Source organism: Ochotona princeps, chromosome 29 (assembly GCF_030435755.1).
Source record: "Ochotona princeps isolate mOchPri1 chromosome 29, mOchPri1.hap1, whole genome shotgun sequence".
NCBI lineage: Eukaryota > Metazoa > Chordata > Mammalia > Lagomorpha > Ochotonidae > Ochotona > Ochotona princeps.
Genome location: NC_080860.1, coordinates 15,623,087 through 15,641,663, shown reverse-complemented (window position 1 = coordinate 15,641,663; position 18,577 = coordinate 15,623,087). Strand labels below are relative to the sequence as shown.

Sequence of the window (18,577 nt, the reverse complement as noted above, 5' to 3'; positions counted from 1 at the left end):
TTGCTTGTTCCGTTTTCCGCACTCGAAACGTTAGGCCCCTGATCCTCTCTGCAGAGCTCCTGACGTTGATACTCGAGTCAAAAAAACACTTGCGAAAGGGGCCGGAAGGCCGTGAACGGGTGTCGGTATCGAAACCGGAGCGATTCTCCTCAGGAGCCGAGGTGCTTCGCAATGGTTACGTCCGCTGTCTTTTAGGGACCGTCTCTGAAGAGTGCGTCCTGGAGGGAGACGGAGGCCGGCGGGAGGGCTGCGGGGTGGTGGTGGTGGCGGGGGGGAAGGGATCCCGGCCTAGAACAACTGCTGACTAATCGGCGGGCGGCGCCGGCGGGGGCGGGGGGCGCTCGGCCGGGGTCACGCGCCCCGGGAGCGCGGAATGGAGGGGCTCGGGGCTCCCGGCTCGCTCTCAGTCCCGCTCCTTCCGGGGTCCCGGGTGGGAGGCCTCGCTCACGCAGTGAGTACCTCCGACGCTTGGCCCCGGTTCGGCGGAGGAGTTAGGGTGCGGGTGCAGCGGCTGGGTGGGAGACCCCTCGAACGTCGCTCCCGGCCGCTCCCCAGGAGCTAACTGTCGGGAATTTGCAAAAAAAAAAAAAAAAAAAAAAGAAAGCCCTTTAAGCACCCGCCCCCTACCCTCAATGTAATAACCCTTGTTTTCCACAGAAGGGGAAACTGAGGCCCAAGGCAAGCCAGTCCTTTCCCTAAAGTCACAAAGCTGAATTGGACTCTTGGGGACCCACCACCCCCACCGACCCCGCACTCTCCTTTCCACCACCTGGAAGCCTCCTCCCTGCCCCTGACTTCCCAGTAAGGTAGGCAGGGCCTGGTGGTGCATGGCCCTCCCCCCATACTACAGATGGGACAGACTGAGTCCCAGTTATGTGTGTCTCCATGATCAGGTCCTTCCCCCTGGTGGAGGAGGAGGTGCCCAGGGAGAGGAGGCTTGGAGTGGGTGCCTACCAGGGGCAGGACCACCTAGGAGGTGGACAAGCCTTGCTACGAGGTCCACAGCTGGGACCAGACAAGCTAAAGTAGCTTTTGCTGGGGGCCAGTGGTGGCCACCTGTGCCTCAGGCAATCAGTAGCAAGAGCTGTGGGCTTAGCCCCTTCTCCCCTCCCTCCTCTTTCCATGTCTTTGGAATTACTGGGGAGATAGCTTCCATCTGCTAGTTTACTCCCGTTTGGCCGCAACAGCCGGGGCTGGGCCGGGTCAAAGCCAGGAATCAGGAGCTTTGCTACCAATCCAGTTCCCTGCTAATGTGCCTGAGTGAGGACGATGGCCCAAGTGCTTGGGCCCTTGCCACCCAGTTCTGGGCTTCCGATGGACAGCTGCCTGGAGCAGTTGGGATTCAAACTGGCACTTTGATATGGTGTTGCAGGCAGTGTTCACCCCCCTGCACCCCAACATCGGTCCCTTTAATAGATTTTTTTTTTTTAATTTGTTTTTATTGGAAAGGCAGATTTCCAGAGAGACAGCCAGAAAGATCTTCCATTGGCTGGCTCACTCCCCAGGTGGCCAGAGTTGAGTGAATCTGGAGCCAGGAGCCTCTTCCGGGTCTCCCACGTGGATGCAGGGTCCCAAGGTTTTGGGGCCAGCCTGCTTTCCCAGGCCATAAGCAGGGAGCTAGATGGGAAATGGAGCAGCCATTACACAAACTGGCTGCAAACTGGTGCTTGCAGGCAGAGAATTAGCTAACTGAGCTATCATGCCAGGGGGCCTTCCCCCCAACAGCTTTTCAAAAAGCTTATTATAATTTAATTAGAAGGCTGAGTGACACAGAGAGGGAGAGATTTTCCATTCCCTGGTCTGCTACTCTTGCTCACAGCAGCTAAGGCTGGGCCAGGTCGAAGCCAGGAGCCAGGAACTCCCTCCAGGCTTCCCATGAGGGAGGCAGGGACTAAGTTCCTTGAGCTGTTATCTGTTCCTGCCTGCCCAGGCACAGGACCTGGAAGCTGGATAGAAAGTAGAGCAGCTAGTGCTGGAATTGGGCCCTGGGATAGAGGAGGCAGGTGTGAGGAAAAACCCAACTTGAGCTCTTACACCTCAAAACGGAGATTTCCTGAATCCCTGTTTAACAAAAGGGTTGGGACATGTGTGTGGTGACACACGGCAGGAAGATGGCGCAGTCCCAGGCCAGGGTAAGGGGCTCCTGCTCCTCTCCACAGTCCTCCATAGCCTTCCCCAGCTCAACTTTCCTGAAACCCCCTGTTCAAGGGCCATCAGGACCAGGGCATCTTTGTGCCACCCATCCCCTGCCACCCACCCTCAGACACTGGCAGGTGGAGATGCCAACATGGCTGAGGAAGCCCCCAGGCAAAGTGGCTCAGCTGCACTGCCACCCCGTGCTACTCTTTCCCAGCTTCCATGTGCCCCGTTTCTACAATGGAGCTGTTGATCAAGGTAGCTGAGAGCGAGGCAGGGAAAGAGAAGTTGCAATAACCACTTCTGTTATTGTTTTGTTTTCCCTTTATCCCCAGGACCCAACTTGGCTGGTTGCAGTTAAGAAATGTATGCCAGGGAACCCGCTGCTGGCCTCCCCCTGCGGGCGTTTCCCCTGGCCTCCTCAGCGCTCATGCTGCTCCTCAGCAGCCTCTGGCTGCTTGGGGCTGGCCCCAGCCTCACCCTGGCTCCGGAGTTGCTGCTGGACCCCTGGCAGGGTGAGGACCTGCCATATCATGCAACCTGGGAGGAAAGCAAACACCCTGGCAGGGTGGAACCTGGGGACAGAATGCACACTTAGGCCGCCTCGTCTCACAGCTTCCCCTGGAATTCAGTTCAGTTTCTGGGGGATGAGGAGGATGTGCTGGGTTGGGGGGAGGGGTTCAGGGGCGACCTCAACAAAATACCCATTTGCCCCGAACAACAGCTCCAGTTTGTCCCAAGGTCACACAGCCTGGGGCAGTACAGCCACTCTTGGCTCAAGCAGCAGGCTGACCAGGACCCCACGCCCTCATCAGTGTCTGGGACTTAACTGAGGCACCACTTGAACCATGGGTTTGGTCTGTTAGGTTCAGCGCAGCCAGGCAAAGAGCCACAGTGTGTGGACACCCTGCCTGACTCAGCAAGTGGCCCTGGTGGAGAGCAACCTGTGACCTAGCACGCCGGGTTGGGGCCATTTGCCCAGCACATAAGGCCCTTCTCTCTCCCAGCGCATCGGCTGCTGACCCACGCCCTGGGCCACACGGCTCTGCCGAGCCTGCTTCTGAGCCTGCTGCTCCTGCCCACGCTGGGCTGGCAGCAGGAGTGCCAGCTGGGCACACTGCGGTTCCTGCACGCCTCTATCCTGCTCACACTGGCTGCCGGGCTGCTGGCTGTGTTGTTGGCAGTGCTGGGGCTGTCGACCGCCGGCGGCTGCGGGTACATGCCCGTCCACTTGGCCATGCTGGCGGGGCAAGGGCACGACCTCAGGCAGCCCCAAGGGGCACTGCCACCATGGCTATGGCCATGGCTACTGCTCGCCTTGACCCCGCTGCTCAGCTCTGAGCCGCCCTTCCTGCAGCTCCTCTGCGGTCTCCTGGCCGGCCTGGCCTGTATCCTTTGCCCGTGTGGACAGATGGGTTCTGGGGCTGTATCCCTGGGAAGGAAGTGACGTGGCAGGGACAGGGGGTGGGATGGGAGGGATACAGACCCAAGAAATGCCATGAAGCTGTGTATACCTGTGCCAGGAACACTCTTCTCTCTGGGCTGGGAATGGTGGGGTGAAGACTGGAGCCAAGGACAACTAAGGGGGCTCAGTGGGGAGCCTGTGGCGGGTAGGAAGCTGAGATGACCTGAAGAACCACTAACCAGGCCCATTCGGTGGAATTGGCATCGAAACGAAGATATGTATGTGTAAGGGAGTAGAGGTGGAGTGTGCAGGCCAGGCAGAGGGTACAGAAAGGCAGGGCCAAGGATGGGTGTGAGCTTAGGGTTTCTGGAAAGTGAGGGGAGTGACCCATGGCCAGCAGGGCAGGTGCAGTTGATGCCCAATCAAGAAAGCCATTGCCATCGCCGTCACCACAGGAGAACCGGCTGAGCCCCTGTAGCAGTTCTGGCTGTTGTGGGAGGAGCCAGTTTGGGACTGGGAACACCAGCTGCCCTGGGCTGTCTAGGAGGGCTGTGTGTTGGCCAGGCTGGGGACAGAGCAGGTGAGGGCTGGCTGAACATGCCCTGGGCTCAGGCTCTATCTGTCTGCCTTTAGGCAGGTCCCTCTGGTCCTCTCCGAGCCTCTGCTGCAGGCTTGAGTGACAGCTCATTCCTTACGGGATCATAGTGAGGATGACACCCATGTGGCCCCAGGCCTGGCATCCAGGGCAGGCCTATTCTCCCAGCCAGCCAGTTCCGGTTTCCCTTGACCAGGTGCCCTGCCCTGGGCAGACAGATGCCAAGGGGGCCTTCTGGTGGCTGGAGCTGTCGGAGCAGCGGCTGCAGGTGCTGCAGGAAAGTTTCCTGTGCAGGACGCTGGCCGGCTGCTGGCCACTGAAGCTGTTCCCCGCGCCGGGTGGCCAGACTGAGCTGCCCGTCACCCACCCAGGCGGAGTGAGGTGAGGAGGACAATGTGGCCCCTGGCCTTTGAGCTGGCTGCCACGGCCAGCAGTGATCACCCCTGCTTCTGCACCCCTTCCCTCTACCCCAACCTAGGACTGCCATCCCCAGACCTCCTTACGTGGTCTCCCCTAGTGCCTGGCCACAGGGTGACAACTCGGCCCTGCCGCCAGGACTGGGGGCTCAGCAGCTGCCCTGGGAGAGCATGGAGTGGGCCAGGCTCGGTTTCTCCCCTGAGCCTTCCATGTGGGCAGCCCTGGATGAGCAGATGTTACAAGAGGGCATCCAGGCCTCGCTCCTGGATGTGCCAGCCCAGGACCTCCAGGGCACATTCCGGTTGCCAAAGTCCTCAGTGTCGTCTCTAAGGTAAGGTGGGCCAGGCAGGAGAGGGGCCCAGGGGAGAGGGTTGGAGGCTGAGGCAGCCCTCACACCCTGCCCCCCTTCCCTTTCTCTGTTCCCCCCACCCGGGTCCTCCCAGGTTGCAGCAGCTGGAGCGCATGGGGTTCCCCACAGAGCAGGCAGTGATGGCACTGGCGGCCACAGGCCGCGTGGAGGGGGCCGTGTCACTGCTGGTCGGAGGGCAGGTAGACACAGAGGCCCTAATGACAGAGGGCAGGACTGGCTCTGCCTACTCTATGGGCATCAAGCCCTCCTAGGCCCAGCGGAGGGCGTGAGCACCGACGACTGTGTGGGTAACAAAGCCAGGTCTGAGGCCAAGTTGCCTGGGCCCCTGCTGTTCCCCAACGGCCACAGCAGGCCACCCTGGTACTTGTTTCAAATAAACACCAGCCTATTTTTCAAGCCGGACCTCCTCGGAGGCAGCACGCGTGTCTGGTTCTTCTGTTGGTGTCAGGGAGCGAATGAACGAGTGAGTGGTGAATGAATGACAGTGGCTTTTAGCTGTCTGGAGACAATGTTCCTGCCACTGCACTGGCGTGGCCTCTTCCTCAAGGAAGCCATGTGATACAGCACTGGCCTGGACCCTCTGCCAGGGAGTGTCCAGCTTAATTCAACTCATCTTGGGGCCCCCTTGGCTGCCCCCATTTAAGCACACGCCGAGATCGGGCTGGGTGGGATTCGGGACAGGGGCCTTTATTGGCCAGCACGCGTCAATCTCCCAGTCTGCCACCAGCATCCATGGTAGCAGGCAGTCCCTTTCTCATGGTGGCCGCATCCCCCTGACCCAGGGCACCAGTTGGAGGGAAGGGGGCTCAGGAGGCAGAAGTGAAGCAGGCAACACCCCTGTTTATCTGGGATGAGGCAGCCTGACCTCAGGCAAAGCCAGCACCAGAAACGGGAATAGGAGTACAGCAAGACACCCCAGATTTGGGGAGGAGGAGGGCAAAGTAGAGCTCTGGTTGTCACACTCCCCACCTTGGTGCCTCAGGCAGCTGACACCAAGGAACCTCATGCTCCTACCCCACCCTGCAGACCCGCCTCGGCCCATCCTCCGCAGGGCACCTGAGGCCCACAGCCCCTGAGCATGGCCACAGCTCTGGTCCGGGCCGCCACCTTCCTCCCGGGCCCTACTCTCTACCTGGCATGCCAGGACCATGCCTATCCATTGAGGGACCCTGAGTCCTTGAATAAACACAGCGTGGTCCCTGGAGGCAGCTGGCCAAGGCCAGGCAAGTGAGGGAAGCTGGCCTGGTCCATCCAACAGGGGGCTGCCACCGCTTTCACCCTCAGCCCTTCTCATTCTGGCTCCTTGGGGCCACGATCCGATAGCTGGCTGCATGTCCTCCCCTCTTGTCCCGAAGCAGGCTGGGGGCGCCCATGCCAGCAGGGCCTGCCCCGGAGCCCAGCTCTGGTTCTGCCGGAGGGAAGGAGAAGAAAAGGCATATTAGGTGGGTGTCCTCTGTCAGGTTCAGTCCTCCCTCCATCCCATCCTGGTGTCTGGGGAGGCAGGGCTGCCTGGAGAGATGGCGTCTACATAGTGCCCATGACTGCCCAGCCTGGTTGGGAGTACTCAGGATCTCTGTGGCCCCCCAATCCACCTTGCACCTGGCACACGGCGAGGGTTCCACAACCAGCCTAGTTTGCTCTTTCTGCTCTTTTCATTCATGGGTGAAGGTATATCCGAGGCTTTCCTGACCTTGCAGCTGGGTAAACTGAGGCTCTCTCTGGGGGTGGGAGTAGGGTCCCAAAGCAAACTGGACTCCAGGGAAGAGAGGGACCATCTGGTGGGGAGAACCCCCGGGACAGAGGCCATGGCTTGTGCCTGCAGAAGCCCTGTTCCACATACCAGCTGTCCCCAGAGGGTGCTGGGCCACAGCCTGACTTCCAAGTGCCTTGACCCAGTGTGCCCTAGGCTCACTCCTGAGCAGACAGGCACAGTGTGGTCCCACTGTGCATCCTACATCAGGGTGCACGAGAGGGGTAATTATGGCACAGAGCTCCGTGGCGTTGGATGTGGAAATGATACTCCCATTGCCACAGCCCTTGGAACAAGCATGTGGCACATGAGCCAGAGCAAAAGCAGGTCTTCACAGTAAGGACTGGACTATTACCAGGTTGAAGTGGCTTTAGCCCTGGTCTCCCACAGGCCTGTCCCCAAAGTGGTCACAGGCTGCCTTGGTGACTACTCCACATGGGGGTCCTTGCTGATGGAATCCACACACAGTGCTAACGCATGGTTCTGTGGTAGACAGACCCCAACTCTCCCCACCCTCCACTCGCTGGCCTTCCTGTTGCTGGCTCTGGAGGCCTCTGTGTATTCATCTGAAAAGTGGGCTGCTGTTGCCTAGTGCAGAGATGGGAGACAATCGAGTGACTCCTCAGGCCAGGTGTGACACCTGTTACTGTTCACATGAGCACTGCCGAGGCTTTACACGTGGGTACTACCCAGTCTTCAGTTATTAGCACCTGATGGCTACCCTGGGCCAATAGGGCGGGTCCCCTTCTCCTTCCCTCCCCACCTCCACTCTGCACTGGCTCGAGGGGGACCTCTCTTCCAGGCCTGCAGGCTCTGGCACCTCCTCCCTGGGCTGTCACAGACACACCTGGCTGAAGGAAGCCAGGGACAGATCCACAGCCAAGGTGGGTAAGAGAAATGAGTCTGGGATCTAGTCACTGGGGACTCTAGAAGTTGGGAGGCCAGGTGGTGCAGTGGGAGGGCTCTGGAAGCCGACTTGCTTGAAAAGCCAGGAGACTCCACGCACGCAGTGTGCTTCATATGGGCGGGGGTAGCCCCTTCTCACACTCCACACACCTAGGACCTGATGTTAAGTGCCCCTTCTCCCAAGATGACCTCTGTCGCCCCCAGGGACTGCTCCTCTTTCCCACCTGAGCAACCCAAACACTTGAGGAGGGCTCCACTCTGCATCGCGCATGCAGGATGCTTGGCTCAGACCTTGACCTCTTCTAGCCTGGTGCCCCTGGACTTGATGAAGACTGCATCGAGGGTGCCTGCTGCCCACCCCTGGTGTGGCCAGTTCCTTTCTCTAGCCAGGGCTGGCCCCAGTTTTAATTTGAGGAGGAAAAAGAAGTCTGCTTAGTGTCACTTCCAGAAATCGGGTGCAGGGAAGGGGTTACTGCCCATGCTGGTGTGCAGCCTCCTCCAGTGCCATCCCAGTCAGCCTCAACCTGGGTCCTCAGACACTGGGCCCTGGGCTTTTCCTCTGCTTATCTGGCCTTCAGATACCATTTCAGTTTCTGCTTTAGACATCCCCTCCATGGAGCCCTCCTACCCCTGAAATGGCCCCTTCCCCATCTCCTTTGGGCCTGGGCCAGGGCCACAGGCACTTCCAGGTTCCCATGGTGGCCACCACTGCCTGTCCAGGCTCTGCTGTGGCCCAGACCCCAGTGCCCCTGGCAGCGTCTATCTCCCAGGGTCAGTGCCTTGTGCCAGTTCCTGGAGCCTGCCCTGTGCAGGCAGCGGCTGCTGGCTGGAGTGAAGGAGGATGAAGGCTGGGGTGTCCACAGCCTGGGCCAGGCATCAGAAGATGCCTTCTTCTGTTGGTCTCTCCTCTCAGGGGCTGCCCCTGCCTACCTGCCCTGCAGTTACCTGGCCAGATGGTGGCTTCCAGCAGGGTGACCCAACTGGCCAAGTGCTCCAGCCGGGCCTGCTGCTACAGGAAGCTGTGTAAGCTAGGGGCATGAGGAGGAATGGAGAAGAGCTGTGAGGTTGGCTTCCGGGGGCTGGGCTGGGCTGGGAGTCTGGGTTGGGGTGGGACTGGGCTGGGAGCTCCCGAGGAGCATGGGAGGGGATGAATCTCCTAAAGTGGGGGGCCAGGCTTCTCTGGCTCCACGAGTGGCTGGGTATGTGGGGGACTTGCTGGCTGAATGCTGGCAGGGAGGGCCTGTCTCTGCGGAACGCTTCTGAAGGACAGGCAGGTTGGTGGTAGGGGGCGGACCAAAGGGGAAACAGCAAGAGGGATGCTTGGAGCCAGGAGAGCCTGCCTGGGAGAGCCTTTAGGGGCTTAAGGGAGAGCACGGTCACAGCAGGTAGGTGCCCTGGGCGCCTGAGTCTGTTACCCATCGTCCCTTGCCCTTCAGGAGTCCAGCCCCTAGTGACCTGGAGAAAGGCTCTGGCCACCCATGATTTCTCTATAGAGCTGAAGCCTAAATGGAGTTTGGATCCACTACCCACAATTCTCCCTGGGGGAGTGGAGTCTGACTTCATTACCCACAATCCTCCTAGAGGTCTGTGTTTTGACTTCATTACCCACACTCCTCTGTGCTGAGGGAGCTTGGCTCTGTTCCCTACAACCTCCTGCAGGTCTAGAGTTTGGTTCCATTGCCCCTAATGTCTTCCAAATTCAGAACCCGTCATCTCTGGTTCCCCACAGGCCTGAGTACACACGAGTGACCATGACCACGGCCCCAGTTCCCAGGGCCCCCTCATCCTGTCAACTGTGGTAGAGGGGGATAGTCATTGAGGACAGGTGGTCCCAGTCTTTCAGCCCCTCACTTGCTCGGCCAACAGCTCCTGGGCCTGGTGGGCTCAGGCCACTTCCACCGGAGAAAGGCAGCTGGGGGAAGGCAGGCAGGCAGGGGCTGGGCAGGCTATCCATCTGTCTGTCTATCTACTCACCATAGAGGCCAATCATTGTTTCCAAGATTAAAACCCTTTCAGCTAAAATCTTCAAAGCTTCGCGCAGTTGGTGCAATCCCTCTCCCTGTAGAGGAAACAGACCAATGCAGCTGTGAAGGGGAACCTGCGCAGGCGGCCCGTCCCACCCCACTCCCCACCCGGGAACAGGGGACATGCATCTGCAGCCCAGGGCCTCGGGGACAAGCCAGAACAAGACCAGGGGGCAGACAGGATGGGGACCAGGCAGGTGGTACTTGTCCGGAAGGACCCCTCCCTCAGAAGGGCTGGGGAGCTCCGGCTGACTGCTCCCCGTTAATGCTGTATGGTGTGCTCTCACATGACCCGCCACAGCCTGTAACCTCTGAGACCCACTCCCCCCCACCATGCCACCATGCCACCTCTGCTGTTTGTTCATTTTTTGCCTTCCAAGTAAGTAGCATGGTGGCCGCATCCTACTGAACCTCATCGGTGACATCCACCTCCTTTAGGTGGTAGGGAAGGGTAGTCTCCATGCATCTAAGTCAAACTAGAGAGCATGTGAAGGCGCTCAGGCCCACAGCCCTTCTCCTCCTAGGCTCCCTTAGCCCTCAGTTCCACCCGGCCAGGCCCACGTTCCAGCAGGTGCCCAGGGCCCCACCTTCAGCACAGCCCCAAGTAGTGCTGGGCTGAAGTTCCATGTCTCCGGCTCCTACCCTTCTCCCAGCTCTGGAGCTCCCCACACTCCCCAAGTGGTGGTCGTAGCAGCTGCTGTCCACCCGCCTGCAGCATTCACCTTCGTTTCCTCCCCTGCCCCCACTCCCAGTGTGTGCGTGTGTGTGGTGGGGGGTGTCTGGCCAACATCCCACTCTCCTTCATGCCTTCCTTTTTTTGCTCTGGACCAAAGCTCTTTGTCCAGTTACAGGTATCTCGGTTCCAGAGAGGATCCTTCCCAGCTTCCAGTGCCACTTGGGAGTCCCTGGGGGCTTCATCTGCCTGGCACAGGAAAAACAAAGGGCCACTGTGGAGTGGGTGTGTGGAGTGCAATTGTTTATACCACTACAACCCTTTAAGAGGGTTGCCCTTTGCGAAAACATCCATACGGGGGCGTCCTTCTGGCTCAGCCACGAAGATACAGCCGGCGGCAGGCAGCCGTATCCCACCTGAGTGCTGGGATTTTAGTCGCCCCACTCTAGGCTCTACTCCTGACTCGAGTTTCCTGGCAGGCAGCAGGTGACAGTTCTAGAACCTGGGTCCCTCCACCCTTGCAGGGAGACCCTGAAATGAATTCAGGGCTGCTGACTTTGGTCCTGGGCCCAGCCTTGGCTGTTGGAAGCATCTGGTGGAGTGAGTTAGTGAATGAAAGACCCCTGCCTGACTCTCTTGGCCTTTCAAATACAATGAATAATTAAAAAAGAAAATTCGAACGTGGCTGGGGATGGTAGCATAGTAAACTAGTCCTCTACCTGTGGTGCTAGCATCTATATGGGTGTCGGTTCGAGTCCTGGATGCTCCACTCTGCTACAATTCCCGGCTTGTGCCCTGGAAAAGCAGCAGAGGATGGCTCAAGGCCTTGGGCCCCTGCACCCACATGGGAGATTCAGAGGAAACTCTTGGCTCTGGTCAGCCCAGCTTTGGCCACTGCAGCTATTTGAGGAGTGAACCAACAAATGGAAGAGCTCCCTCTGTCTCTGTAACTCATGTCAGCCTAAGGGTCCCAGGGTCACCATGGGCCATGATACCAGAGTGAGGCACTTTGGAGGATTCTAGGAACAGTGTCTATACAAGGCTGGCCTTCAAAAATCCCCTGGTTGGGCCTAGTATGGTAGCCTAGTAGCTAAAGTCCTTGCCTTGCACTCACTGGAATCCTGTATGGGCACTGGTTTGTGTCCCGGGATCCCTGCTTCCTATGTAGCTCCCTGCTTTGTGGCTTGGGAAAGCAGTCGAAGACCTAGAAGCAGCTCCTGGCTTCAGATCAGCTCAGCTCTGGCCGTTGAGGCCACTTGGGACGTGAATCAGCAGACGAAAGATCTTTGTCTCTCCTCTCTGTATATCTGACTTTCCAATAAAAAATAAGTAAATCTTAAAAAAACAAAAACAAAAAAACACTATGGTCATGGCCAACACAGGCAGGACAAATGGACACTGTGAAACTCCTGCCCAGGGATCATTGGAGAGTACCTTTATGCCTGATAGGTGTTCCTGCCAACAGCACTGGGCTGACCGCATGTTCCAAAACAAACAACCTGATGGACTGAGATTGGGACGTTCAACCAAAGCTGAAAGCGCAGGATGCGCGTCCAATGGCGACAGAGACCAAGGGCTGGGCCTTGTGGGCAGCAGCAGCCCACCTGCCCCACTTCCCATCCAGCTCCCTGCTTGAGGCCTGGGAAAGCAGTCGAGGATGGCCCAAAGCCTTGGGACCCTGCACCCATGTGGGAGACCTGGAAGAGGCTCCCGGCTCCAGGCTTTGGATTGGCTCAGCTCCGGCCACTTGGGGAGTGAATCAATGCACTTTCTCTTTCCTTCTCTCTGCAAATCTGCCTTTCAAATAAAAGCAAATTAGTCTTAAAAAAGACAAAGGGATATTGTCCACCTGCTGGTTCACTCCCCAAATGGCTACAATAGCCGGAGTCAGGGGGCCAGACCAAAGCCAGGAGCCTGGAACTCTATCTGGGTTTCTCACATGGGTAACAGGAGCCCAAATTCTTAGGCCATCTTCCATTGCATTCCCAGGCACATTAGCAGAGAGCTGGATTGGAAGTGGAACACCAGTGCTCCAATACGGAATGTTGGTGCCAGAGGTGGTGGCTAAGCGCACTGTGCCACAACACTGGCCTGGCCACAGGAGATGCTCATTAAAGTGTCAGGGGTGAGTGTGGGTGAAATCTGCAGCTTACTTTCAAATGAATTATGGGGAGAATCTACAGAGAGCTTTATATAGAGATGGCAAGTGTGGCAAAGCACTGACAATTAGTCCATGTGGAAAGTGGCCAGGAAAGTATCAGATCATTGTTGTTGTTGTTTTTTTTAGATAGCATAATTTTCAAAACAAAACTCTGGGGGAAAGGATATGCACAGCCACTATGGTGCACTCCCAGCTGGCCAGCCCCAGGCGCCGGAGATCTGAGTCTGCAGTCTAGTGGCTCTACGACCTGGCTGTAGCAGGCATCACCCACTTCTCTGTGGACAGAACTCAGCATGGCTCTCTGTTTAAAAAAAAAAAAAATTGAGACAAACACACACACACACACACAGAGAAAGCTCCCAGCTGCTGGTTCACCATCTCTCTCTGCACCCTAAGATGTATGTGACGGCCAAGGCTGGGCAGGAATGAAGTCAGGAGCCAGGAACTCAATCCTGTTACTGCCTCCCAGCATGCACGTTAGCAGGAAGCTGGACTCGGGAATGGAGCCAGGACTAAACCCAGGTCCTCATCCCTTCTGGCCCTCACGCATTGATGTGAAGTCTTCCCTGCCCTGTAGAAGTCAAACGGGCACCCAGGTGTCTCCCAGCTTCATGTCTGCCCATCTCTCTGCAGTCCAGCAGTCTAGTCTAGGTCACACCCCAAGCTCACCCCGACATCAGGGCCTTTGCACACCCAGTTCCTACTCCTTTCCCACAGACCTACCCCTGTGCCTGGCTGATGAATGCTCCCTGCCCCACACCTGCCAGGGCTGAACTTTTCTTCTCTATAGCACTGTGAGCCTACCCCACCCCACCCCACCCCAAGGTCTGAATCACACCTACGTAAGTACACAGGGTCCAGCCTCTCCTCCAACCACCCAGATGAGAGGTTCTTAAGAGAATAGTAGGAGTTTTTCCGGCCTTGGGCTCTTCAAAGCTTGGCCTGTAGTTCCAGTTATGCCAAGGCTTCACTCTCCCAAGGGAGGCCTTGGCGTCCCATCCCAGTAAAGGGATGTGAGGTTCCTGGGGAATCTATTGGGACTGGCTCAGCCCGCGCGCGGCAGTGCATGCCATTGTCCACCAGGTGTCAGTGCTGAGCCACTCACGCTGGCGTCTTAGGAGCCGTCTAGGTGAAGGTGGACCCTACCAGTACAGGCTTCTGTGTCTCCACCTGCCTGCAGCCCCCAAGTGCCAAGCAACCCTGAGCCCAGCAGGCCTCCTCCTAGGCAGGAAGTGCAGGTAAGATGCTTGGGGTGGAAGGCGGATAGGCAGGGACCCTGCTACCTCCTGGTGGGGGTGGTTCCTCCTATATGTGGAAACAAAAGTTTAATCAGTCGGCTCTGGGTAGCCAGGCACAGCCTGGTCCCCAGGTAAGGACAGGACATTGCAGCCTAATTTGGCCTTGACCTTGCCTCTTACCCAACCCCCCCTGGCATAGGGGTGGGAGTGGAGGTTGGGTGGGGAAAAAAGTGTTCTTAGCTGGGGTTTGTGTGTAGTGGGGGGTGGTCTCTGGGAGAGAACAGAGAGAGGCCCAGGGCAGGAAAAGGGGTGGGCTCACACCTCTGCCTGGCCCCAGCTCGGCTCATTGCCATCCTATGTGGGGGAGTCACAGATGAGGGGTGCCTGGGTGTGGGGGCAGAGAGCGAGCTGGGCCCCAGAAGCCTTGCGGAAACACATGGGGAGAACTCATGCATGCATGGTTGGAGGCTCCCCGGCTGTATCCCTCATTGACCGCACAATCAACAGAGGGCCAGGTAGGTGCCTACACCCTCTGCTTCGGTGGCTGCCTGCAAGTAGGGTGTTCCAGTCAGAAGGCAGAGACTTGCGTGGAGGCGGGACTGCAGCCCACCCAAGTGCCGCCCAGTGTCCCTGTGCAGTGGGACCTGGGGACATGGGGTGCTCTGGGATCCTAGCCCTTCCCCCTCCACCTGGTATTCTCTCAGGTCAACAGCTTCCTAGGCCCTCAAGTGCATCCCCCTCCAGCTCTCTCCAGGGAATGCAGAGGTTGCTCGGGGTCCTGTTGTGGATCATGGAATCCTGGGGCGCACAGTGCCTGGGTCCCTCCCCTTATCACTACCTCTCTGTCTTCTCCTGGGCTGCTTCTCCTGTGTGTACAGTGGCATCTAGGGATGTGGGAATTGCGGGTTTAGGGTGGCGTGCTCCTGACCCTGTTCACCTGGCACAACGTGTATCTCATGGCTTCTGTGTGTGTGCAGTGGGGTCTGGCCTCCAGTCTACCTGCTTGGTTTGAGCTCCCCATCCCTCCCCAACACCCTGCTGTGAGCCATAGGCTTCCCTAAGGTCCCCTGACCCACTCCCTGATGCAAACACTGAGTTCATGTTCCTTTTCCTCCCACAGGGTGGGGAACAGAGGCTGCGTGGTGCTTTCTAGGAGGAGCTCCTGGGGCACAGCATGGCTCAGGGCAGCCAAAGTCGCCCAGAAGGGGCAGAGCCATGCTAGACTGGAGGGATGGGCAGAGGGAAGATAGGGTGGGAAGACAGGGACCGAGCCGGAGAGCACTGGGGTGGGATGTGTGTGTGTTGTTGACAATGCCTGAGCTCCACCCTGTATGGCTGGGAGTGGCAGGTGTGCTGAAAGGACCCAGGCTCCTGTCTGGGAGCCCAGGGTGCAGTCAGGGGTGTGGACAGGGCAGGAGAAGGCAGCAGGAGAGGGGGAGGCCAGAGCTTACCCAGTGGCTTTTCTCGCCAGGGTCTCCCTTGGGGCCAGGGTCACCCTGTAAAAAGAACAATGAAGGAAGAGAGGGGAGGGCATGGGAGGGAGTGGCATCCCCCATAAAGGTGTCCAGTGAGGTGGGGCCCAGGGTACATGATGACATCATTGGGGCTCCTCCTCTTGACTGGTCCCAGAGGGGTGGGCTGTGATGGGGAGAGCAAGTGTGGCTCTGAGGCTACCCTGTCCTCCCCAGCCCCCAGACTGACCTGTGTGTCCCTGTGTCAGTGTGAGGCACCTGCCATGAGGCCTGCCTGATCCGACACTGGACCCATGGGGCCATCCATCAGACCTGACCCCAGGGATTTTGTGACAGTCAGAGAACAGAGAGAAAGGGATGAAGATGGCAGGGAGGGAGGGAAGAACAGAGACACTGAGAAGCAGGCCCAGGGCAACTTGTCAGGCATTGACACTGGATGAAGAACCAGAAGGCCGTGGTTTCAATGAAGTGAGAAGCAAAGAGAGCAGGCAGGCACTGGAAACACAGAACTACATGGGGCGAAATTCAGTCAGGCCAGTGTGATGGCTCAACTGGCTAATTCTCCACCTACAAGTGTCAGGATCCCATATGGGTACCGGCTCGTGTCCCAGCTATTCTACTCGTGTCCCTGCTCTGGGAGTAGGCTAAAACGCAGCTCTGAAGACAATCTTCCAAAGCTGAAAGACAGAGAAAAGCTGGATAGAAGAAAAACAAAATATCCCAGAGCTGCTGGGCAACTCGAGAGGTGGGCACATGCATCCTGGGAAGAGGAGAAGGGGGGAAGGAAAGGACTGCTTCTGAAGTCAGGACGACTGGGCATTTTCTCCAAATCTACACAAGCCACCAAACCACAGACCTGGGAAACTCCAAGAACATCATGCAGGGCTAATGCAGAAACACACTACACCCAAGAGGAACACATTCAATGTCATATTCATGGCAGATTCAGACTTCAGCTAATCAAAGATAAAGTACTGAGAGGCCTGGCGCAATGGCCTAGTGGCTAAAACCTTGTCTGGCATGCTGGGGATACCATATGGGCACCAGTTCATGTCCCAGCTGCTCCACTTCCCATCCAGCTCCCTGCTTGTGGCCTGGGAAAGCAGCAGAGGATGGCCCAAGTCCTGGGGTTCCTGCACCCACGTGGGAGAGCTGGAAGAAGCTCCTGGCGTCCAGGTTCGGATCAGCTCAGTTCTGACCACTGAACCAGCAGACGGAAGACCCCTTTCTCTCCTCTCTCTCTCCCCTACTCTGTAAAATCTGCCTTTAAAAAAAAAAAAACAGCTATCAAGTTATGGGAAGACGTGGAGTGATTTAAGGGCATCGTGGTACAGTGGGTAAAGCTGCCGCCTGTGACACTGGCATCCCATAGGGACACTGGTTTGTGTCCTGTTTGCTCCACTTCTGATTCAGTCTCCTGCTAACGTGTCTGGTTGTCTGGGAACACAAAAGACGACGGCTCACTTGGGCCTCTGGGATCCGTGTGGGAGACAGGATAGGCCCCTGACTTCATCTTGACCCAGCTCTGCCTGCTGCAGCCATCCGGGGAGTGAATCAATGGATGGAAGAGTCTCTCTCCCTTTGCAACTACATCTTAAAATATACTTATATATGTATGGAGATATCATTCATATGACGGAGTTCAAAAAGCTGATCTGAAAAGACTGCTGTATAATTCCAACTCTATGACAAAATGCAGATCAGGAAGGAAGGGAACGGTAAGCAAGCCAAGCACGGAGGACTTCCGGGGCAGTGAAATTATTCTGAGATGACAGTGCGGGTGCGATACGATGTGTTTCAACACCTGCAGAAGGAATGTTCAGCACCGAGAATGAACCCCGAGGACAGTGGAGCCCTGGTGGCACTGATATGTCTACACGGATCCACCGTGTGTAACGGATTCACCGGCTGCAGGCATGGTCAGTGTGGGAGACATTGCACCTGCGTGGGGACAGCAAACTCTCTCCAATTTCCACTGAAGTTGCTGAGAACCTAAAACTGCTCAAAAATGGCCAATGAGCTCACAAACCAGACAGAAGGACCAACAAAAACAACATGCGTCACAGAATGTCAATGAATCACACAGACAATCTACAAACGGCAGGATCCACGTCACATATCATCTACAGGAGATGCACTTTGAACACAGATACACAAACAGCTTGAGAGAGAAAGGACTGAGAAGAATAAACCGTGCAGAATGCAGACATCAAAACAAAAAAATCCAGTGCAGCCACTGTCAATAGCAAACCAAGCAGAACTCAAGGAGTAAAGTCAGATTAAAAAAAAAGGAGATATTAAGGTCCTAAATGTGCACACACCTAACTACAAAGTCTCAAAATACAGGGAGCAAGAACTGACTTGGGGCTGGCGCTACAGGAAAGTGGGTAAAGCCACCGCCTGCCAGCTCCAGTATCCCATATGGGCACCAGTTGGAGAAGCGGCCTCTTCACTTCTGATCCAGCTCCCTAATCATGCACCTGGCAAAGCCGCAGATGGCGCTCCAAGGGCTTGGTCCTGGCACCCAGACCCTGAAGAAGCTCCGGGCTTTGGCCTGGCCATGCCCCAGATGTTGCAGCCATTTGTGGAGTAAGAAGACATGGAGAGTTGAAAATACAGATGTACAGAGCCAAAAAAACTGACATGGAGTGGGGGAGGGAGACAGAGAGAGAGAGAGAGAGAAACAGGGAAAAAGACTCAGAACCACAAGGGGCCAGGGCGAGCTGATCCTAAAAGGATAATGGGTCCACTGGGAGAACAGGGAGCTCTCCGGGACCAGTCAGGGAGTGTTAGGGGTTCTGACCACAGGGAGTGGGTGCAGAGCAGGGGCCTGGGCCTGCAAGATCTCAGACACATCACTTACCCGCTGCCCCTCAGAGCCTTGGGGGCCAGGCTCTCCACGAGGTCCCTGTATGGAAGGGAGAAGAGAAGTAGAGCTAGCTGTTAGGCATGGGGTGGGGTGGGCTCTAGCTGGAGTTCCCCAGCACTCCCAAAAACCCCTTCTTCCCCACATGAGACCACCTGGGTACTCACCCTCTCACCCTTCTCGCCTGGGTGGCCAGAGATCCCTTTGGGTCCAGTAGGGCCTGGGGGTCCCTGAAGGACAAGATGGAGCCTCAACCTGGGCCTGCAGTGGGATGGAGCAGGCACGGGGCCTAGGAGGAGAGGGGTCGGGGAGGGGACCCTGGCTTGGCCTGGGGCTCTGGGGCTCTTGACCACCCACTGGTATGCAGCTGGCAGTTCGCGCAGCTCGCTGGTCAGACACAGACTCAGAGCTGGGTAGCCTCAGCCCTAGCTGCATCTTGCCATTTGCTGGACACAGCTCCAGGCCAAGTGGCTCCATTTTCTAGGTGTTAGGCAATAACAATACTGGGTTCTTGTCACAGGGACTGAATGGGAAGATTTGTAGCAAGCAGCTTGCTTATGAAAT

At 57.2% G+C, this 18,577-nt stretch overlaps 2 protein-coding genes across 12 annotated transcripts in view; one reads left to right on the top strand and one right to left on the bottom strand.

The window, feature by feature from the left end:
• The first annotated feature begins 23 nt into the window (after nucleotides 1-23).
• On the top strand, nucleotides 24-5,319 carry RHBDD3 (rhomboid domain containing 3). 8 transcript variants are annotated; one of them, XM_058656903.1, is made up of 7 exons: nucleotides 24-161; nucleotides 658-700; nucleotides 2,472-2,651; nucleotides 3,144-3,524; nucleotides 4,355-4,517; nucleotides 4,615-4,884; nucleotides 4,997-5,319. In XM_058656903.1, the coding sequence occupies exons 3-7, from the start codon at nucleotides 2,501-2,503 to the stop codon at nucleotides 5,172-5,174; spliced, it is 1,143 nt and encodes a 380-aa protein (XP_058512886.1). In that variant the 5' UTR covers nucleotides 24-161; nucleotides 658-700; nucleotides 2,472-2,500; the 3' UTR covers nucleotides 5,175-5,319. The 8 variants fall into 8 exon arrangements, with proteins under 8 accessions (XP_058512886.1, XP_058512883.1, XP_058512884.1 ...); XM_058656900.1 differs by having other exon boundaries at nucleotides 658-806; XM_058656901.1 differs by having other exon boundaries at nucleotides 56-211.
• An 846-nt stretch (nucleotides 5,320-6,165) lies between these two features.
• Nucleotides 6,166-18,577, bottom strand: part of EMID1 (EMI domain containing 1) — a 34,078-nt gene continuing 21,666 nt past the window's right edge. For all 4 annotated transcript variants that reach the window (XM_058656897.1, XM_058656895.1, XM_012928963.2 and 1 more), the window contains 5 exons: nucleotides 18,181-18,243; nucleotides 18,011-18,055; nucleotides 15,127-15,171; nucleotides 9,554-9,638; nucleotides 6,166-6,331 (listed from right to left, as the gene is read on the bottom strand). In XM_058656897.1, the coding sequence (XP_058512880.1) occupies nucleotides 6,204-6,331; nucleotides 9,554-9,638; nucleotides 15,127-15,171; nucleotides 18,011-18,055; nucleotides 18,181-18,243 (366 nt within the window). In that variant the 3' untranslated portion in view covers nucleotides 6,166-6,203. The remainder of the gene's footprint in view (nucleotides 6,332-9,553; nucleotides 9,639-15,126; nucleotides 15,172-18,010; nucleotides 18,056-18,180; nucleotides 18,244-18,577) is intronic.